Here is a 19,134-nt window from a genome sequence, read left to right as displayed (position 1 = left end):
ACCTGATATATGTAGTACTTTGTTTTGTTCATGGTAGGGCTTGAACTGTGAGCCTGGGCGCTTTCCCTGAGCTCTTCAGCTCAAGGTGAATACTCTACCACTTGAGCCACAGTGCCACTTCTGGTTTTCAGAGTTGTTTATTGGAGATAAGAGTCTCATGTATTTTTCTGCCTGGGCTGCCTTTGAACCATGATTCTCAGATCTCAGCCTCCTGAGTAGTTAGGATTACAGGCGTGAGCCACGGCACCCAACTTTGTATAGTACTTTTAATATGTTCAGCTCAGCTTTCTGGTATTTCATTGATGATTTCTTTTCTTTTCTTTCTTTCTTCCTTCCTTCCTTCCTTTCTTTTTTTAGTGTTGGTACTGGGGCTTGAAATCAGGGCCTGGGTGCTATCCCTGAACTTTTTTGCTGAAGGCTAGCTCTCTACCACTTGAGCTACAGCTTCACTTCTGGCTTTTTGGTGCTTAATTGGAGATAGGAATCTTGTGGACTTTTTTCTTTTTCTTTTTGTCAGTCGTGGGGCTTGAACTCCGGGCTTGGGCACTGTCCCTGCGCTCAAGGCGATCGCTCTGCCGCTTAAGCCACAGCGCCACTTCCTCTTGTGGACTTTCTTTCCTGGGCTGGCCCTGGAAGTGTGATTCACAGCTCTCAGTCTCCTGAGGAGCTGGGATTATAGTTGAATCACCGCTCCCAGCTTATTAGTGATTTTTGCCTCAGCACTCGCCAGGAATATTGGCTGCAGTGTCTTTTCTTTTCTTTTTATCTTTGTTAGTCATGGGGCTTGAACTCAGGTACTGAGCACTGTCTCTAAGCTGCTTTTTTTGGTACTAGTCTTGTGATTAAAAAAAAAAATATTTGGCTTTTGTGCTGAATTTTTTAGTTTCTAGTAACCTGATATAGTTACTTTATTCTACTCTATATGTTACTAGGCCTGATATAATTACTTTCTCCTACTCTGTAGGTTACTAGATTTGAAACTGTAAAGTCCCTGTTGTTACCAAAATGGAATCTATTGAATATGGTTGATTCCCCTTGGGCTAAAAGGCAGTCAAATTAGTATTTCAAGTTCAGTTGAACTAATCCTTTGCCTATGTGGAAAGTTAGGTCTGTTTTTAATTTTTTTTAATTTTTAATATTTTATTGTTGTAAAAGCGATATAGAGGGATTATAGTTACATAAGTCAGGTAATAAACACATTTCTTTTTAGTCAGTGTCACCCCTTCCCTCCCTGTTTTTCCCTCAGCTGCACCCACAAGTTGTATAGTTCATTTTTAACATAGTGCCGAGTGAGTACCACTGCTGCATTTGTTCACTCTGTTTTTTAATAGTTAAGAATTGTTTTAACTAGGCATAGTGGCTGCATGCCTGGAATCTCAACTCAGGAAGCTGAGGCAGGCTGGCTATATAACAAGACCTGTCTCAAAAAATGTTTCAAGCCAGGTGCCCGTGGTCCATGCCTGTAATCCTAGCTACGCAGGCGGCTGAGATCTGAGGATTGTGGTTTGAAGCCAAGCCTGGGCAGGAAAGTCTGTGAGTCTCTTTTATCTCCAATAAAAACTACTAAGAAAAAGTTGGGACTGGCACTGTGGCTCAAGTGGTAGTGTGCTAGCCTTGAGCAAAAGAAGCCCAGAGACAGCAGCACCCAGGCCCAGAGTTCAAGCCCCAGGATGGACCAAAAAACAACAACCAAAAGTATTTTTAAAACTTTTATTCAATGTGTGAATGCACATGAGTGCAATCCAGAACTACTCAGCTTGTCTGCTTTCCCTTCATTCCTCTGCCTCCCTGCCACCCACCATTTTCCTTCCTCTTCTGTTGTAATTTATCTTTCCTATCTACAAACTTTTGGAATAGGGGGAAAATATTTTTAGCACAAAATGGGTATGCATAAATGAACAAACGTAGACTTTAAGACAGAGCTGATCATCCACCTCTCTCTTGGAAGTGATGGCCACCAATGATCAATTCTGTTTGGAAGTGATGGCCACCAATGATCAATTCTGTCGCTTCTCCAGTCCATCCAAAATAATGGTGTGTCCACAACAGTCTCTTAGCTTTAGGCATGACCACAGCCTGGCTATAATCACCAGAAATACTTCTCCAGTATTTCTTTCCTTTCTCTTTGATCTATGAACTGAGGGGACTGAGAAGCCCATGGCTTACAACCCCCCCCCCTTCACTCCTGCCTGTCCCCTAGCCTCTGTCCCTCTTCCTTTAGCTTTGGGTGCCAGTGAAGAAGGGATTGGGGCATCTGCCACCCTGCAGGTGACTAGCTCATGTCAGGAATTATCCAGGTCCTTGGTCTCTGGGATGAATTGGAAGGGTCTATAGGGTGCTAGGGATGGAGACCTATGGAGTAGGTTGGTATCAGAGTTTTCTGGAATGATCCAAAGAATAGCTGTCTCCATGAAATCAGCATGACCTGTGATCTGATATCACTGAACTGTTTCTATTTCTTTGTGAGACTCAAGAAATGTACATAAGCAATGTAAATACAAATATTTTTATTCCTGAGAGTCAGGAAAGTTGGGGATTTTCATGTTACTTGGTGATGTGAATATTATGTACGTATGGTATGTTTGATGTGTTGTTTTTTTTTTCTTTTTACAAGATGCTTATTTACCACTGAAATAAATAATTTAAAAAATCACACTTGTCAGTATTAGATCCTTGATGTATATTTTGGTCCAAGGACGTTTCATTTCTATTAACTGTTTTTGTTTCCAGCATTGCTTGCATTATATGTGTATATATATATGGGGGCCCTGAAAAGGTGTGAGTTTTGTTTTGCTTGGATTCCTTTTTGATTTGAGTAAAACCTGTGACCTCATGCCTTGTAAGTAATAATGCTTCCATACCCCTGCAACTGTGAAATAAAATTATCTTTCTTCAGTATTCCATTCCAGTGCCAATTCATTTAGAAGAGAGAGAATTTGTTAGGCCCTGGTTACTCACTCCTGTGATCTTGGCTACTCAGGAGGTTGGGAACCGAGGATTGCAGTTCAAAGCCAGCCCAGGCGAGAAAAGTCCTTGAGACTCTTTATCTCCAATTAACTAGCAGAAAGCCAGAAGTGGAGTTATGGCTCAAGGTATGGCTCAGAATTTGCACACAAGGGAAATTGAGATATTTGTGTTTTAGTGTAATTTAAAAAAAATTCTGAAGGCAGCTTCCTTTCCTCCCCCCCATTTCTTCTGATTTTCTTTCTCCTACTCTCCCTAACCTTTTTTTTTTCCCTCAGTCGTGGGTTTTAACTCAGGGCCTGGGTGCTGTCCCTGAGTGGATTTTGGTCAAGGCTAATGTTCTACCACTTTAAGCCACAGCACCACTTCCAGGTTTCTGGTAGTTAATTGGAGATAAGAGTCTCATGGACTTTCCTGCCTAGGCTGGCTTTGAACTATGATTCTCAGATCTCAGCCTCCTGATTAGCTAGGATTACATGGATGACCCACTTGTGCCCAGCTTCCTACCCCATTTCTTGATCATCTGTCAATGGTGCTACAGCTCAGGAAGTTCAAAATGAAGCTGACACTTCAGGTAGAATCTTCTCAGAGGAGAAGATTTTGAATTCAGTTTTGTTGTTGTTGTTCAGCACCAGGAATGGATCTTAGACCTGATGCTTTTGTTCATTGACTGATGCTCTCCCAACGGAGCCACACCTCTAACCCCATCACTTTGAATTCATAAGGTAGATTGTCCTTGTTCACATTGGCTGTGATGTTCGTTTGCAAGCTGCACCCTAGATGAACCTCCTCTGGAGCTGATTTAGTACTCCCCCCCCTTGCTTATTTTCTGCATTTCAGTTTCAGAGACTCATCCCTGCTCATATGAGCCAAATAATGTAGTGCCCTTTGTTGTTGGTCAAGCAAGACAGTCCATTAATGTCCTAAGAGACAGAGCTAGTCACGTTATGGAGTTGGACAGCGAGAATAGCCCTGAGACAAGAAAGAATGAGTACATTATTGTCCTACTTTTGATCAAACTGCCTTTGATCAAAATGCCTTTGTAGCCATAGGGTTGAAACAAGATTAGAACATTCCTACCAGACCAAGTATTAGAGACTGAGTTATTTTACCTGCTCAGTAACAATTGAACACTAACCAAGGTTGCTGCCACAAGAACTGTACTTGGCTAAATAAGTTGCCTACCCTCATCCACCACAATTAGTTTGTCATTTAAAGGGCCACACACCATATATGAATGAAGATATAATGGGAATGACTTTTAAATATTTATTGAAAGACACACCAACAGCTACTATTCCCAGAGTGTGATCATGCTTCAGATTGATTTTGGGTGGGAAGGGGAGGGCAAGAAGTTTTGGAAATTACCACTTGATCCCTAAAGGCTCTTACACACAGAGAGGGTTCTGCTGGCTGTTAATTAGAACTATCCCAATTGGCACTCAGGACCAGGGAAATAACCACAGAGTGCTCCTCTGACTTACTAGATTTACTATGTGAAGGACTTGGGTCAAGATTCCCATAATCCCCTGGCCACTGTAAAAGCAGTGGAATGATAGCATTGTATAGCCTTGGTATTAGTGTCAGCTCATAACCAGTAGCATTCGCAAGGCCTGAGGTGCCTCTTAGGACACAAGTACCCTATGTCTAGGGGACTTAGGGATTGGGGAATATTCATTATGTAGCTGGGATGGCATTGTAGAGACCTTCCTCATCCAGTTGGCTGTATGTCAGAGATCTGGTCCAAAGCTGGAACTGAATGAGGGCATCACAGTTTTCCATTGCAGTGGCTGACATCACCCTTTTACTCACAAGTTTTCATTCATTCATTCATTAGTTGGTACTGGGGGCTTGAACTCAGAGCCTTACATTCTAGCTTGGCTTCCACAACTACACGTCTGGCTTTTTGGTGGCTAATTGGAGATGAGGGTCTCAGAGACTTTTCTGCATGGGCTGACTTTGAACTGTGATCCTCAGATCTCAGCCTCCTGAGTAGGTGGGATTCTGGATGTGAGCCAGATTTTTTTTTTTTAATTTTGTTAAACACACTAAGCAACAGCCCCACCAATTGCCTGAACATCTCACCATGCTGGATGCTATGGCTTATGGGCCATTCCATAAGATCGCTATTAGCTGCCACTGCCCCTGCCCCCCCACCCTCCAGTCATGGGGCTTAAACTCTGGGCCTGGGTGCTGTCCCTCAGCTCCTCAGCTCAAGGCTAGCACTCTACCACTTGAGCCACAGCACCACTTCCAGTTTTCTGGTGGTTCATTGGAGATAAAGAGTCTCACAGACTTTCCTGCTTGGGCTGGTTTTGAACTGTGATCTTCAGATCTCAGCCTCCTGAGTAGCTAGGATTACAGGTGTAGGCCACCAGCACCCAGCTTGGGCCTTCTTGATCATTGTATCTACCAGCTTTAATGGGTATAGTGGTCCTTCCTTGATAATGCAAAGATGTTCTCATCCCCAGTAATAACCAGGGACCCACAGAGCCTCTCTCATGAACATGTTCCTTATCAAAAGGAACGTAGTCTTATCTCCTGAGAGCTTCCATATACGTTGATGGAAGCCAGCCAGTTCATGATCCTTATGAGTTAGCAGCGACTAAAGAGAGCTGTTGACACCTCGGCACTTCTCTGTCCTGCCTGGACCTCTCAGCCCGGCATAGGTGAGGGACTTGGTATTTGATTTTGAGCACCAGTTTAGGCCCTTCCTGGTACCACTTACCTTAACCTGGGTTCCTCTGGAAACAATATGAACCAGAGGTTCAGCATGCAGGAGGCTTGTAAAGGCATTCAAGAGGGGAAAAAAGGGAAAAGCTTGTATAAATAAACCTCTGTAACATAGAACTGTGGACAACGGATGGTTCTGCCAGAACCTTCCTGAAAAGATAGGAGAAGGTAGTGGCATGCCTTTTATGTCCCCAAGTGGCTAAGGGCTGCACCTAGAGGCCTGCACTCGAGCAACCCTGGCCTCTGTGTTCAGCACATCCTTCTGGTGTAGGGACAGGAAGGCAAGAAGACCTGAGTTTGAGATGAGACTGCAGAACCAAGTATGCTGAGCTTATGTGTGTACATGTATATGCTACTGCACTGGTTGATATTCCTTGGGACCATATTGATAACATCAGTTTACTTGCCTTCTTTCCTTCCCTCCGTCCCTTTCCCTCCCTCCCTTCCTTTTTCCCTCCCTCCCTCCCTCCCTTCCTTCCTTCCTTCCTTCCTTCCTTCCTTCCTTCCTTCCTTCCTTCCTTCCTTCCTCTCTCTCTCTTTCTTTCTCTCTCTCTCTTTCTTTCTCTCTCTTTCTCTTTTTCTCTTTCTTTCTTTCTTTCTTTCTTTCTTCTTTCTTCCTTTCTTTCTTTCTTTCTTTCATTCTTTCTTTGTGTTGTGGGGCTTGAACTCAGGGGTCTGGACACTGTCCCTGAGCTTTTCACTCAAGGTTAGCACTCTACCACTTTGAGCCACAGCCCCAGTTTGGTTTTCTGGTGGTTAACTGGAGATAGGAGTCTCACAGACTTTCCTTCCCAGGCTGGCTTTGAACTGTGATCCTCAGCTCTCAGGCTCCTGAGTAACTAGTATTACAGGTGCAAGCCACCGGTACCCAACATAACATGAATTTTCAATTTTTTTCAGGCTTTTGCTAGGAAAAAAAAATCAGACTAGTTTGAAAGAGGCTATGATTCAGATTCTACCACTAGGGCTGGGAAGGTGACTTCGTGGTAGAGTGCTTGCCTTGCATGCATGAGGCCCTGGGTTCCATTTCTCAGCACCACATAAGCAGAAAAAGCTGGAAGTGGTGCTGTGGCTCATGTGGTAGAGTGCTAGCCTTGAGCTGAAGAGCTGAGGGACAATGCCCAGGCCCAGAGTTCAGGTCCCATGGCCAACCAAAAAACAAAAAGATTCCACCACTGGGGGGGAGGGGGGAGGCTGGGAAGGGATGTGAAGGGTAAACAAAGGAGGAGGCTGCAATGCTTGGTAAGAAATGTACGCATTATCCTGCCCACGTAATTGTAACTCCTCTGTACAGTATGTTCACAGATAAAATTAAATTAAAAAAAAAAAGATTCCACCACTACCATTATTATTTTAAAAAATTAATTTCGAAGTAACTTGTAGACCTTAGTGTTCACTTCCCACCCAAATGCTTCAGCATGCATTATAGAGATCAATATTTGTAGCTCTTTTTTGTTCTTATTGTAGGGCAACATTTACATGCACAAATCTAAAGTGGACTACTTGATGAACTTTAACAGGTGACTATATCTACAGAATCCAAAAGCCTCATCCAATGATAGAATAATACCAATGTTAAGAAAGTTCTTTTTTTTTTTGTTTTTGTTTTTTTTTTTGGTCGGTTGTGAGGCCTGAACTTTGGGCCTGGGTGCTGTCCCTCAGCTCTTCAGCTCAAGGCTAGCATTCCATCACTTGAGTCACAGCACCACTTTGGGCTTTTTCTGCTTATGTGGTGCTGAGGAATTGAACCCAGGGCCTCATGCATGCGAGGCATGCATGCAATACCTGCAGCCTTTACACTCTCCTTAGAGTTCATGTGTTGGAAAATTTATCATCAGTGCAACAGTGCTGAGAAGTAGGATCTTTACGATATTTAGTTTTGTTATAATAAGAACAGACTCCTTATCCCAAGTCTGGTTTTGTTATAAGTGAGTTTGTCTCTCCCTGTCTATGTGTTGACTTCTTTTTTTTTTTTTTTGGTCAGTTGTGGGGCTTGAACTCTGGGCCTGGGTGCTGTCCCTCAGCTCTTCAGCTCAAGGCAAGCGCTTGAGCCACAGCGCCACTTCCGGTTTTCTGGTGGTTTATTGGAGATAAGAGTTTCACGGACTTTCCTGTCCGGGCTTGCTTTGAAACACGATCCTCAGATCTCAGCCTCCTGAGTAGCTAGGATTACAGCCTTCTGTGTTGACTTTTGCACTCACGGCTGTCATTCTGCCCCTTGAGCCACACCTCCAATCCAGCTTTATTGCTGATTAATTGGAGATGAGTCTCAAAGACTTCTACCTGGGCTGGCATCAAACCGTGATCCTTAGATCTCAGCCTTCTGAGTAGCTAGAATTACAGGTGTGAGTCTCTGGCACCTGGCTGTCTCTCCTGTTTCCTTCTTCCCAGACACTCTTTATCCCTCCAGCTTTTCTATGAGATAACACAGCATGAACACCCTTCCACATGCAGGCCCCAGAATTTAGGACTTCTATTTTTTTTTTAAGCTCTTTTTCTTTTTTGTGCCAGTAGGACTTGATCACAGGGCTTGGGCACTATCCCTTAGATTTTTTGCTCAATGTTAGTGCTCTACCACTTGAACCACAGCTCCACCTCTGGCATTTTGGTAGTTAATTGGAGATAAAAGTCTCACTGAGTTTCCTGTCCAGGCTGGCTTCAAACCATCTCAGCTTCCTGAGCTGGGATTATATAACAGCGCCCAGCTGATATATAAATTGTTACAGAATTAATGCTGATTCTTTGAATACTATCTATGTCTTGTGTCCTTTGTCAGATTTTTCTTAAATGAATGTTGGTTTTGTTTTTAAAACATTTTGTCAGAATCAGGATCCAAGCCAGGTTGTTGTTCTACTTAAGTTCTTTATTTTCTAGTAATACTCTATTGATATTATTGCTTTAATACTACTGCTTTGTTGGAGCAACTGGATCATCGAACTTTGGAACATCCCACATCTTGTGTTTAACTCACTGGGTTTTTGTTTGTTTGTTTGTTTGTTTTATTGGGGGCTTGAACTCAGGGCCTTGCATTCTTACTTGGCATCTTCCTTTTTCTGCTTACGGCTGACACTTGAGCCACAGCACCACTTCTAGCTTTCTTCTGTGATTAATTGGGAGATAAGAGTCTCACAGACTTTCCTGCCCAGGCTGGTTTCCAACCCTGATCCTCAGATCTCAGCTTTTTGAGTAGCTAGGATTATAGGCATGAGCCACCAGCATCCAGCTGTCTATCTGTCTCTATGCCTCTGAGTCCTTCCCCTCTCATATTTCCCCCATAAGGCCAGTAGGCACTTGTTAATCCCTGTTAAATGAATCCCTGTGCCTTGTATCTAAACCACCACCCAGTCTTGTGGGTTCCATTTTCTGCCCTCTGTCTACCTGGTATCACTAGCTGCTTCTTCTTTGTTCCTTCAGGAAAACACCAGAATATCAAACACTGAAAACACCTGTCATTCTTAAGTTCTCCACACACTGGCATCAAGTTTAGCCTCTTGAGCCTGAACTTGAGGGTCCATTTCTTCCAGCCCCGCCTGCTACCTCCGCAGCTGTGGTGTTTTCTCTGCAATGCAGTCCTGTACTCCTTGTCAGCAATTCTGCCCTGGTGTTGCCAGTCCTTCCACAGTTTGTCCTTTCCACTCTGCTGATTCTTGCATCCTAGGATTTGGCTTAGACCAATGTTCCTTGCCTGCATATTGTATAATTGGGGAGTTTTAAGAAATACAGTGCCTGGGCACTGGTGACTCATCACCACCGAAACCCCAAGTGTCAGGAAAAGCCTGACAGCTGTTTTTTTTTTTTTTTTGGGGGGGGTCCAGTTGTGGGGCCTGAACTCTGGGTCTGGGTGCTGTCCCTCAGCTTTTCAGCTCAAGGCTAGCACTCTACTACTTGAGCCACAGCGACACTTCCGGCTTTTTTCTTTTTGCTTATGTGGTGCTGAGGAATCGAACCCAGGGCCTCATGCATGCAAGGCAAGCACTCTACCACTGAGCCACCTTCCCAGCCCCTGACTGCTGTTTTTAAAAGCTGTTGCAAGGATGGGTGCCTGTAACCCTATCTATTGGGAGGCTGATATCTGAGATTTCAAAGTAAGTCTGGGCAGGGCTGGGTGAGGGAAGGCAGTTGAAGGCCCACCTGTGTAAGAGGAAGGAACTCAGTGGAGCCGGAGGTAACGCTAGATGGTGGCTGATAGTGGAATCTGACTTTGACATATAATAGGCACTATTCAAATGACCTCCAATTCAGCTCGAACATCTCTCTAACACTTGTATACTAGCAAGTACCTATGTGCTGAGTAACCAGATGTGTGGTTCCTCTGAAACACAGATGTGGCACAGCCCCCGATAGTTACGTCTATCACAGAAGATACCTAGGGACTCACAGTGAAGCCTGGCTAGTAAGGTAAGGGATAGAGCACCAAGAAAATGGGACGAAGGAGTTGGGGGGGAGGACAGTTGCCCAGCAGAAAAGCACTCCAACTGTGGTTCTCATCTGTGGCCTCAGAAATACGTGCATGGGGCTGTTAGGTTTTTGGGGGTGGGGGGAGGTGGGGCAATTCTTACTGAATTCAGGGTCTTGACACTGTCCCTTGGATTTTTTGCTCAAGGTTATCCTTCTAGCACTTGAGCCACAGCTTCACTTCTGGATTTTTGGTGATTAATTGGAGTTAAAAGTCATAATTCTATGCCTCCATCAGAAAGAATGGCATTGCCCCATTTGTTAGGAAATGGAAAAACTTGGAAAAAATCATATTAAGTGAAGTAAGCCAGGCCCAAAGAAACATAGGTCCCATGGTTTCCCTTATTTGCAATATCTAGTATATGTATGAGTCAAGCGGAAAAGGTCAGATAATGTGATGTTAGGAAAATGAACCCTTAGATATGTATTTTAATGTTTTTTTCTTTCATGCATTTATTTCTAACGCTTTTATAAGATTATCTCTTTGTTGCTTTGTATGTCCTTCCCCCACAGTATAACCCCTGCTTTCACTATATTTGATGTCAGTATAACTTGTAGAGGAGATGGGGAAAAACAAGTCGTTTAAGGATACAGGTGGACCTGTTGCAACAATGAGAAGTACAAGTTGTCATGTTGAAAACGAGCTTTACAACGTTGGTGGGGGGGGGAGGCGGGGAGGATTGGATGGGGGGGAGGCTGGGAAGGGATGTTAAGGGTAAACAAAGGAGGAGGCTGCAATGCTTGATAAGAAATGTATGCATTATCCTGCCCATGTAATTGTAGCCCCTCTGTACAGTGTGTTCACAAAAATAAAATAAAATAAATTTTAAAAAAGTCATAATTAGGCACCTGTGGCACACACCTATAATCTTAGCTACTTGGTAGGCTAAGATCTGAGGATCGTGGTTTGAAGCCAGCCAGGAAGGAAATTCTTTGAGACTCTTATCTCCAAACAGCCAGAAGTGGAGATTTGGTGTAAGTGATAGAGTGATAGCCTGAGCAAAAAATGTTCAGGACAGTGCCCAGACCCCAAATTGAAGCCCCAGGACTGGCACAAAAGAGCCTTATGGATTTTCCTGCCCAGACTGGCTTCAAACTATGATCTTCAGATCTCAGCCTTCTGAGTAGCTAGGATTATTGGCCTGAGTCCCAGCATTTTAAGAAGAGAGGCAGGGACAGGGAATGTGGTTTAGTGGTAGAGTGCTTGCCTAGCATGCAGGAAGCCCTGGGTTCAATTCTTCAGTGCTACAGAAACAAAAATCTGGGAGTGGCACTGTGGCTCAAGTGGTGCTGTGGCTTGAGCAAAAGAAGCTCAGGGACAGTGCCCAGGCTCTGAGTTCAAGCCCCAGGACTGTCAAGAAAAAAAGAAAGAGAGGCAGAAGGATCACAAGTTTCAGACTTTGCTGGGCTGCTTAGAAAGTTCCAGACCAATTATAGGATGAAACCTTGTCTCAAAACAAAACAAAAAGCTGGACACCGGTGGCTCATGCCTATAATCCTAGCTACTGAAGAGGCTGAGATCTGAGGATGGCAGTTCAAAACCAACTCGGGCTAGAAAGTCCCTGAGACTCTTATCTCCCAAGTAACCACCAGAAAACCGGAAGTGGTGCTGTGGCTCAAGTGGTAGAGTGCTAGCCTTGCATGCATGAGGCCCTGAGTTCGGGTCCTCAGCACCACATAAGCAGAAAAAGCTGGAAGTGGTGCTATGACTCAAGTAGTAGAGCACCAGCCCTGAGCTGAATTGCTGAGGGACAGTGCCCAGGCCCAGAGTTCAGGCCCCATGACTGACAAAAAAATAAAAATAAAAAAAAAGAAAGTGCTAATGATCAAAAGCTCAAGGCCTGACACCCATACACAAAAATTATTTTGTTTATTTTGGGTTAGCTTTTTGTTTTTGTTTTGGTCATGGGGGATTGAACTCTGGGCTTGGGCGTTGTCCCTCAGCTCTTCAGCTCAAGGCTAGTGTCTACCACTACGACCAAAGCACCACTTCCGGTTTTCTGGTAGTTTATTGGAGATAAGAGTCTCACAGACTTTCCTGCCCGGCCTGGCTTTGAACTACGATCCTCAGATCTCAGCCTTTTGAGTAGCTAGGATTATAGGTGTGAGCCACCGGCACCTGGCTTGGGTTAGCTTTTATTGCATGTTATCCATTTGCCTCTGTGCACTCTGAACTATTTGCCTTCAATTCAGGCCACATGTGATCTAGTATTCATAGTGCTTCGCTATATGGTTTCAAGGGTAACACCCAATAGGTTGCCTACCATGGACTAGTACTGTGACCTTTGAGCTGGAGAACACTGGTCACATGGTTTCTTGTACCGGGTTGTGTGGACACCTGTAGCCTGTTGTTACCTCTTTTATCCACTGGGGTGCAGTGTTGCACCAGCCTCTCTGGTCTTTTCTATCTTACAGCCTAGCATTTTAGTTCCTCAGATGATCCTCAAACCATGTTTCTACTCTTACCTTCCAACCCAGTGGAGACATCGATACAATGTAACCACATACATATATGCAACAAAAGTTTCATAAAGTGAAACTTTGCTATATACTCTATATGCTTTTCTATTCTCTCTTTTCAAAAAGATACTGATCACTGCCTTAATTCAGTTCATTATTAACAAATTGGATTACAGCCTATAACTTGGAAAAAAGAATGTTGCCTTAAAATTCCTTTAGGCTGCCAGGCGCCAGTGGCTCACGCCTGTACCTAGCTACTCAGGAGGCTGAAATCTGAGGATTGCGGTTCAAAGCCAACCTGGGCAGGAAAGTCTGTGAGACTCTTATCTCCAATAAACCACTCAGAAAATGGAAGTGGCATGGTGGCTCAAGTGGTAGAGCATGCACCTTGAGCTAAAGAGCTGAGGGACAGTGCCCAGGTCCAGAGTTCACACCCCATGACCAACAAAAAATAAAAAATAAAAAAATTCCTCTAGTCTGCTGGGTACCAGATCCAGGGTTGGATAGTTAGGGATGAGATGTAGGAATAGAAAGGGAACAGGGTTGCTATGGGGTGCAGAGAAGCAGCTAGGAATGAAGCTTTTATTCCATTTCTTTTTGCTCTGTATTAGAATTTTCTGAATGGGTTCTGGTGATCCCACTGACACTAATATTGAGCTCATGGAAGTGCTCAGATGTGTGTGGTTTTGTTCCCAGTCTCCATGAGCAGCACAATGGAATGTGGTCTCAGCCTGTTTGACCAGTACTCTCTGAGGGTTTAGAGCTATGGAATCCTAGTGACTCAGTTACCTGAGTTCACACAGGGTGGTCCTGACTTAGCTTAGCAGGAGTTTGTTTGATAGACCAGAAAACCATGCATTAATGATGGGAATGAGCTGGCAGGGCGTCGCCTGCAACTCTGAAGAAGATGGAAGTTCTCATTTGTCTCCACCTTGCTTTGTAGAATACCTCCCGGACATTTGAGGTAGACTACGATCAGGACTGCTTCCTCAAGGATGGCAAGCCATTCCGCTACATCTCAGGAAGCATCCACTACTTCCGAGTGCCTCGCTTCTACTGGATGGACCGGCTGCTGAAGATGAAGATGGCCGGGCTGAATGCCATCCAGACGTAAGTACGACATTCAGTGCCCACTGGGGACTGAGTGCCTTGGAAAACAGTACAGCTGCATTTCTCAGAGCAGCTGTTTTGTTGCTCAGGAATGGGGAAGTAGGCGCCAGTGGCCTTCTGGGAGGTGTTTGGTATGAACTTGATTAGACCTGCATTCAGATAATTTGCTACTTTTTCCAGTCATCATGAAATACCAGCTTAAAAAGATAAAGGTGGAAACTAGGAGGAGGACACAGAAACAGAGGGAAACAGAGGAAAACATACAACAGCGGGACCCATCAGCTGCACTGGTTATTAATCAAAAGGAATTAAGCAACTCAGTGGCAGAGATGGGAGGGAGGGAATGAGAGGGAAAGAGGGACCAACTGACACCAAGCAAAAGGAAAGAAATGTCCATATCACCTAATGCGGGAGAAATAGCTGTATTGTCAAAGCTCATAGAATTCACAAACTTTATAGACCTTGATAAAGACTAGTTGCTCCATGAAAGTTAGAAATTTGGGGAGAAAAAAAAAAGGTAAAGGTGGGCTGGGCTTTGTGGTACTTATTTGTAATCCCAGCTAGGCAGGTAGTAGAATCACCATTTGATGTGATTCCACCATTTAAGGTCTGGAGACCTTATTGAATATCAATTAAAAGGCTGGGCATGTGGCTCAAGTGGAGTAAGCCCCAAAGCCCAGAGTTTAATCCTCAGTATAATCAATCCATCAGTCAATCAATCAATAAAGGCAAGTGACAGCACTTTGAGGTACCATGTTCCTTATGTCCCATTTCTCTAAGGTAGGCTGGTAAAATTCAAGTTCCCCCAAGGTCATATCTTTGGGCAAGGGTCCAGCTAGGATTGGAGTGTAAGGGAGTTTGTAGGCAGCCATAGTTTCTCTTGGCTCTTATAACTTAAGTCTTGTGCTTAGGTAGATATCTGAACCCCTATGCCTTCTTGGTTTGCTGGGGGTGACTATATATGCCCATGCTATAAGTCAACCCAGTCATCCTCACCTAGTCTCTATTTTGTTGGTTTTGGCAGAGCTGATATGGATGGCCAATAACTATTCAAGTATCAAAAGAATAACAACCTCAGATGGTTCAATGCTCTTCTGGTTCTATGGGAGGGGCAAACCCAAGTTCCCCCTTAAGTCGTTTATACATGAGTTCTAGTAGGTTTGAGGGAGCCCTGAAATCCTGACACTGGGGAAAAACTCAGGCCAAGGTCATCAAAGTGATTTTCGTGATAGAACTGGCTGGCCCCGTGTTTGTGTTTGCTTCCTGAGATAGCTGGAAGTATTGGCAGAAATGTTGGCTATTTTTACCTCCTCCATGCTAATTCCTGACAAAATCATTTGTGTATGTATAGGGGTTGAGGGATTTGTTCATTTATTGACAGGATATTACTATGGAGCTCAGGTGACCTCAAACTTGCAGGTTTCCTGCCTCCACACCCAAGTGCTAGGATCATTGGTTTATTTCTACTTTTGTTAAAGTTTATTTTTAGTGGTACTAAGGGTTGACCTCAGGGCTTCCTACTTGTGAGGCAAGTTGTGAAGTTGTTTTTTTTTTTTTGTCGGTAGTGGGGCCTGAACTCTGGGCCTGGGCACTGTCCCTCAGCTCCTTAGCTCAAGGCTAGCATTCTACCACATGAGCCACAGCACCACTTCTGGCTTTTTCTACTTATGTGGTGCTGAGGAATGGAACCCAGGGCCTCATGCATGCAAGGCAAGCACTCTACCACTGAGCCACCTTCCCAGCCCCCATGAGCTTATTGTTTTACTCAAGGCTAGTGCTCTACCACGTGAGCTACAGCGCCACTTCAGATAAGAGTCTCTTGGACTTTCCTGCCAGGACTAGCTTTGAACAGCAATTCTCAGATCTTAGCCTCCTGAGTAATTAGGATAATAGGTGTGAGCCACCAACACCTGGTGAAGTTTTATCTCTTTAAATATACCTCTTACTAGTTTAGCAAGCTACTTGGTATATATGCTTTACACAGGCATATATAACATTTCTATAATGGGAATTAGTGTTCATGTTATTCTGGTTTTTGCTTTATATTTACACTATTTAAACAAAACAATTATCATTGTTTCCACCCCCCCCCCTTTCTGTCACACAGTTTCTGTAAAGATTGTTGTCATAGGGGGCTATGAATGTGGCTCAATGGTAGAGCATAATCAAGTCCTAGTTTTGAGGAACTCAAAAGTGTGGCTTAAATAATAGAGCACTCACTGTGAGCTCAAGGCTTAAATTCAAGCCCCAGTACTGGAACACACACCTACAAAGGCAGTACTGGGACCCACACATAGAGGAGGAAAAAAAAAAAGGCCTGGCTTTGATCCCCAGCACTGCAAATAAACAAAAATGGTTTTACTTATAATGGAGGCAACTAGCTAATGGTAAAGCCTAATTGAAGGAGACCTTGAGGAAGAGATGTTTATAGATTGAGCCAAGAAAGTGGAGCTGAAATTAATTATCTTGGGAAATTAAACTGATAAATATAATACCATAAAAGGTGAGGTTGGGCCGGGCGCTGGTGGCTCACGCCTGTAATCCTAGCTACTCAGGAGGCTGAGATCTGAGGATCGCGGTTCAAAGCCAGCCCGGGCAGGAAAGACCGTGAGACTCCTATCTCCAATAAAAACCACCAGAAAACCGGAAGTGGCGCTGTAGCTCAAGTGGTAGAGCGCTCGCCTTGAGCTGAAGAGCTGAGGGACAGCGCCCAGGCCCAGAGTTCAAGCCCCACGACCGACAAAAAAAAAAAAAAAAAAGGTGAGGTTGCTGGACTACTCAGGAGGTTGAGCTCTGAAGATCAGAGTTCAAAGCCAGCCCAGGTAGACAAATCCAAGAGACTCTTCAATTAACCAGTAAGAAACCACAAGTAGAGCTGTGGCTCAAGTGACAGCACCAACCTAGAGTGAAAGAAAACACTTCCAAGGGAACAGATTGGGGCCTGGGAAAGCATCAGGGCCCCAAATTCAATCCCTAGGACTAGAAAACACACACACACACACACACACACAAAGGTGATATTTGATATTCCTTTTGGAATTGTCTTTTCTATACAGCAGCAGCCATTTGACACCCTTATAAGGCAATAACAAGTATAAGTTAATCCATAACTTGCCTTAATCAGTACTTACTAGTTACATTATTTCCCCCAGAGAATAAAAGAAGTCTTAGTAATAATCTTGAATAATCTCCAGAACAATACTGAGAAGAAATAAACAGTCAGCCTTTGACCTTATTTCCAAGTTCTGGGTTATATTCCTCAAAGCCCTCCCCTTCTTCACCCTTTTGTCCTAAGAAGATCTCTGCCCCTTCCTTCTTTCTCACCCCTGCCAACTATCTGCAGACAGGCTGTGTGTGTCTTTACAGGTATGTGCCCTGGAACTTTCATGAGCCCCAGCAAGGACACTACCAGTTTTCTGGAGATCATGATGTGGAGTATTTTCTTCAGCTAGCTCACAAGCTGGAACTGCTCGTCATCCTGAGGCCGGGGCCCTACATCTGTGCGGAGTGGGACATGGTGAGTGTGGCGGGCTGGCAGGCAGGCACCTGGGCAAAGTCAACTAGAGTAGTCTAAATAAGACTGTAGAGCCAGGTGCAGTGGCTCACATGTGTAATCCTAGCCACTCAACAGGCTGAGCATTGAGGATCACAGTTCAAAGCCAAAAATGTTCATGAGACTCTTATCTCCATGTTAGCCAGCAAAAATCCAGAAATAGAGCTATGGCTCAAGTGGTAAAGCACGGGCCTTGAGTAGAGAAAGCTAAGGGAGAGTGCCCAGTCCCTGAGTTCAAGCCGTAGTTCCAGCATGCATGCACATGTACATACACACCCCCCCCACACACACACTGTATGTCTAGCTAATGTGAGGCCTGTGACTGTGCAGCACAGGTATATATTAGGAGCTGGGCAGAGAGGAGCAGCTGAGGTGAGAGCATGAGTCCTCTCTATGATCACTCATATCACTTGGTCTCCTTATCTGTCAAAAGCTGCTGGGCACCAGTGGCTCACTCCTGTAATCCTAGCTACTCAGGAGCTACTCTGAGCTCTGAGGATCACAATTCAAAGCCAACCCATACAGGAAAGTTCACCAGTTAATTAGCAAAAAGCTAGACATACAGGTGTGGCTCAAGTGGTAGAGTACCAACAACTTGAGTGAAAAAACTAAGGGACAGGGCTCAAAGCCCTGTGTTCAAGCCCCAGTACTGGTGTGTTTGTGTGTGTGTGTGTGTGACACACACACACACACACACACACACACACAGCAGCAGCTAATGATGTCTGTTCTTTCTCACACAGGGCTGTGAAATGAACTGGAGTCATCTACATAAAATAGCATTGAATCTCTAAATTAACAACTGGGATCTTAGTTTTACTATGTTCCAATTTCCCAAAAGTTACAAACCAGACAGCTGAAGCATATACTGCTAACAGCAATTTCAATCTTCTTTAAGCTCCTTTCACGAACAGGACATGATAATAGCTTTCATCCCTTTTCTCTCTTCATAGGGGGGCTTGCCTGCTTGGCTATTAGAGAAGGAATCTATTATTCTCCGCTCTTCTGACCCAGGTAAGTCAGAGAGATCCTCAGAATTTATGAAATAATTAGACAGTTTAATAGAAGGAGACAGATCATTTGAAAGCTGAGCTACTATACAAGTACTTCTAAGAGCTTGGCAGAGTGAGTATGAAATACCCTGCACCACACCACACCAGACATTGAAGATGTAGGAGATTGGCTTCCTTGCACCCCTTGGCCAGATCTTACAGATAGCCTGGTAACACTTTGAATTGGCATTGAACTCTGTGGTTGGCCCACTAATGATGCTCTTTCTCTTTTTTACATATTCAATGTATGACACAGCCTGTGATACTTTGATAATCAAAATGCCATATGTACTTTCTAGATATAACTAGATTTCTTGGTAGCTGTAGTGTCTACTTATATAGAGTGACAATTGGATGACATTTATAAGACATTCTTACCTATTTATTAATTCAACCATTCATTCATGCATGCATACCAGTACTGGGGCTTGAACTCAGGGCCTGGTACTCTTGCTTAGTGGTTTTTTGGTCAGTCATGGGGCTTGAACTCAGGGCCTAGGTGCTGTCCCTGAGATTTTCTGCTCAAGGCTAGCACTCTACCACTTGAACCACAGTGCCATTTCGGGATTTTTCTGTTTATGTGGTACTAATGAATGGAAGGAACCCAGGGCTTCATGCATGCTAGGCAAGCACTCTACCACTAAGCCACATTTCCAGCCCTCTTGCTTAGCTTTTTCACTCAAGGTTGGCATTTTTTTTGGTGGGGGGGAGGTTGGTCATGGGGCTTGAACTCTGGGTCTGGTCACTGTCCCTGAGTTCTTCAGCTCAAGGCCAGTGTTCTACCACTTCCTGTTTTCTGGTGGTTAA

At 44.2% G+C, this 19,134-nt stretch overlaps 1 protein-coding gene across 1 annotated transcript in view; it reads left to right on the top strand.

The window, feature by feature from the left end:
- The window catches only part of Glb1 (galactosidase beta 1), a 105,090-nt gene that overhangs the window by 10,751 nt on the left and 75,205 nt on the right, over window positions 1-19,134 (top strand). The window contains exons 2-4 of the mRNA XM_070006499.1: window positions 13,556-13,722; window positions 17,089-17,239; window positions 18,229-18,289. Coding sequence (XP_069862600.1) covers window positions 13,556-13,722; window positions 17,089-17,239; window positions 18,229-18,289 — 379 coding nt within the window. The remainder of the gene's footprint in view (window positions 1-13,555; window positions 13,723-17,088; window positions 17,240-18,228; window positions 18,290-19,134) is intronic.

Source organism: Dipodomys merriami, unplaced genomic scaffold, assembly GCF_024711535.1.
Source record: "Dipodomys merriami isolate MVZ:Mamm:240054 unplaced genomic scaffold, mDipMer1.0.p SCAF_7, whole genome shotgun sequence".
Taxonomy (NCBI): domain Eukaryota; kingdom Metazoa; phylum Chordata; class Mammalia; order Rodentia; family Heteromyidae; genus Dipodomys; species Dipodomys merriami.
This window is presented reverse-complemented; position numbering and strand designations above follow the sequence as displayed.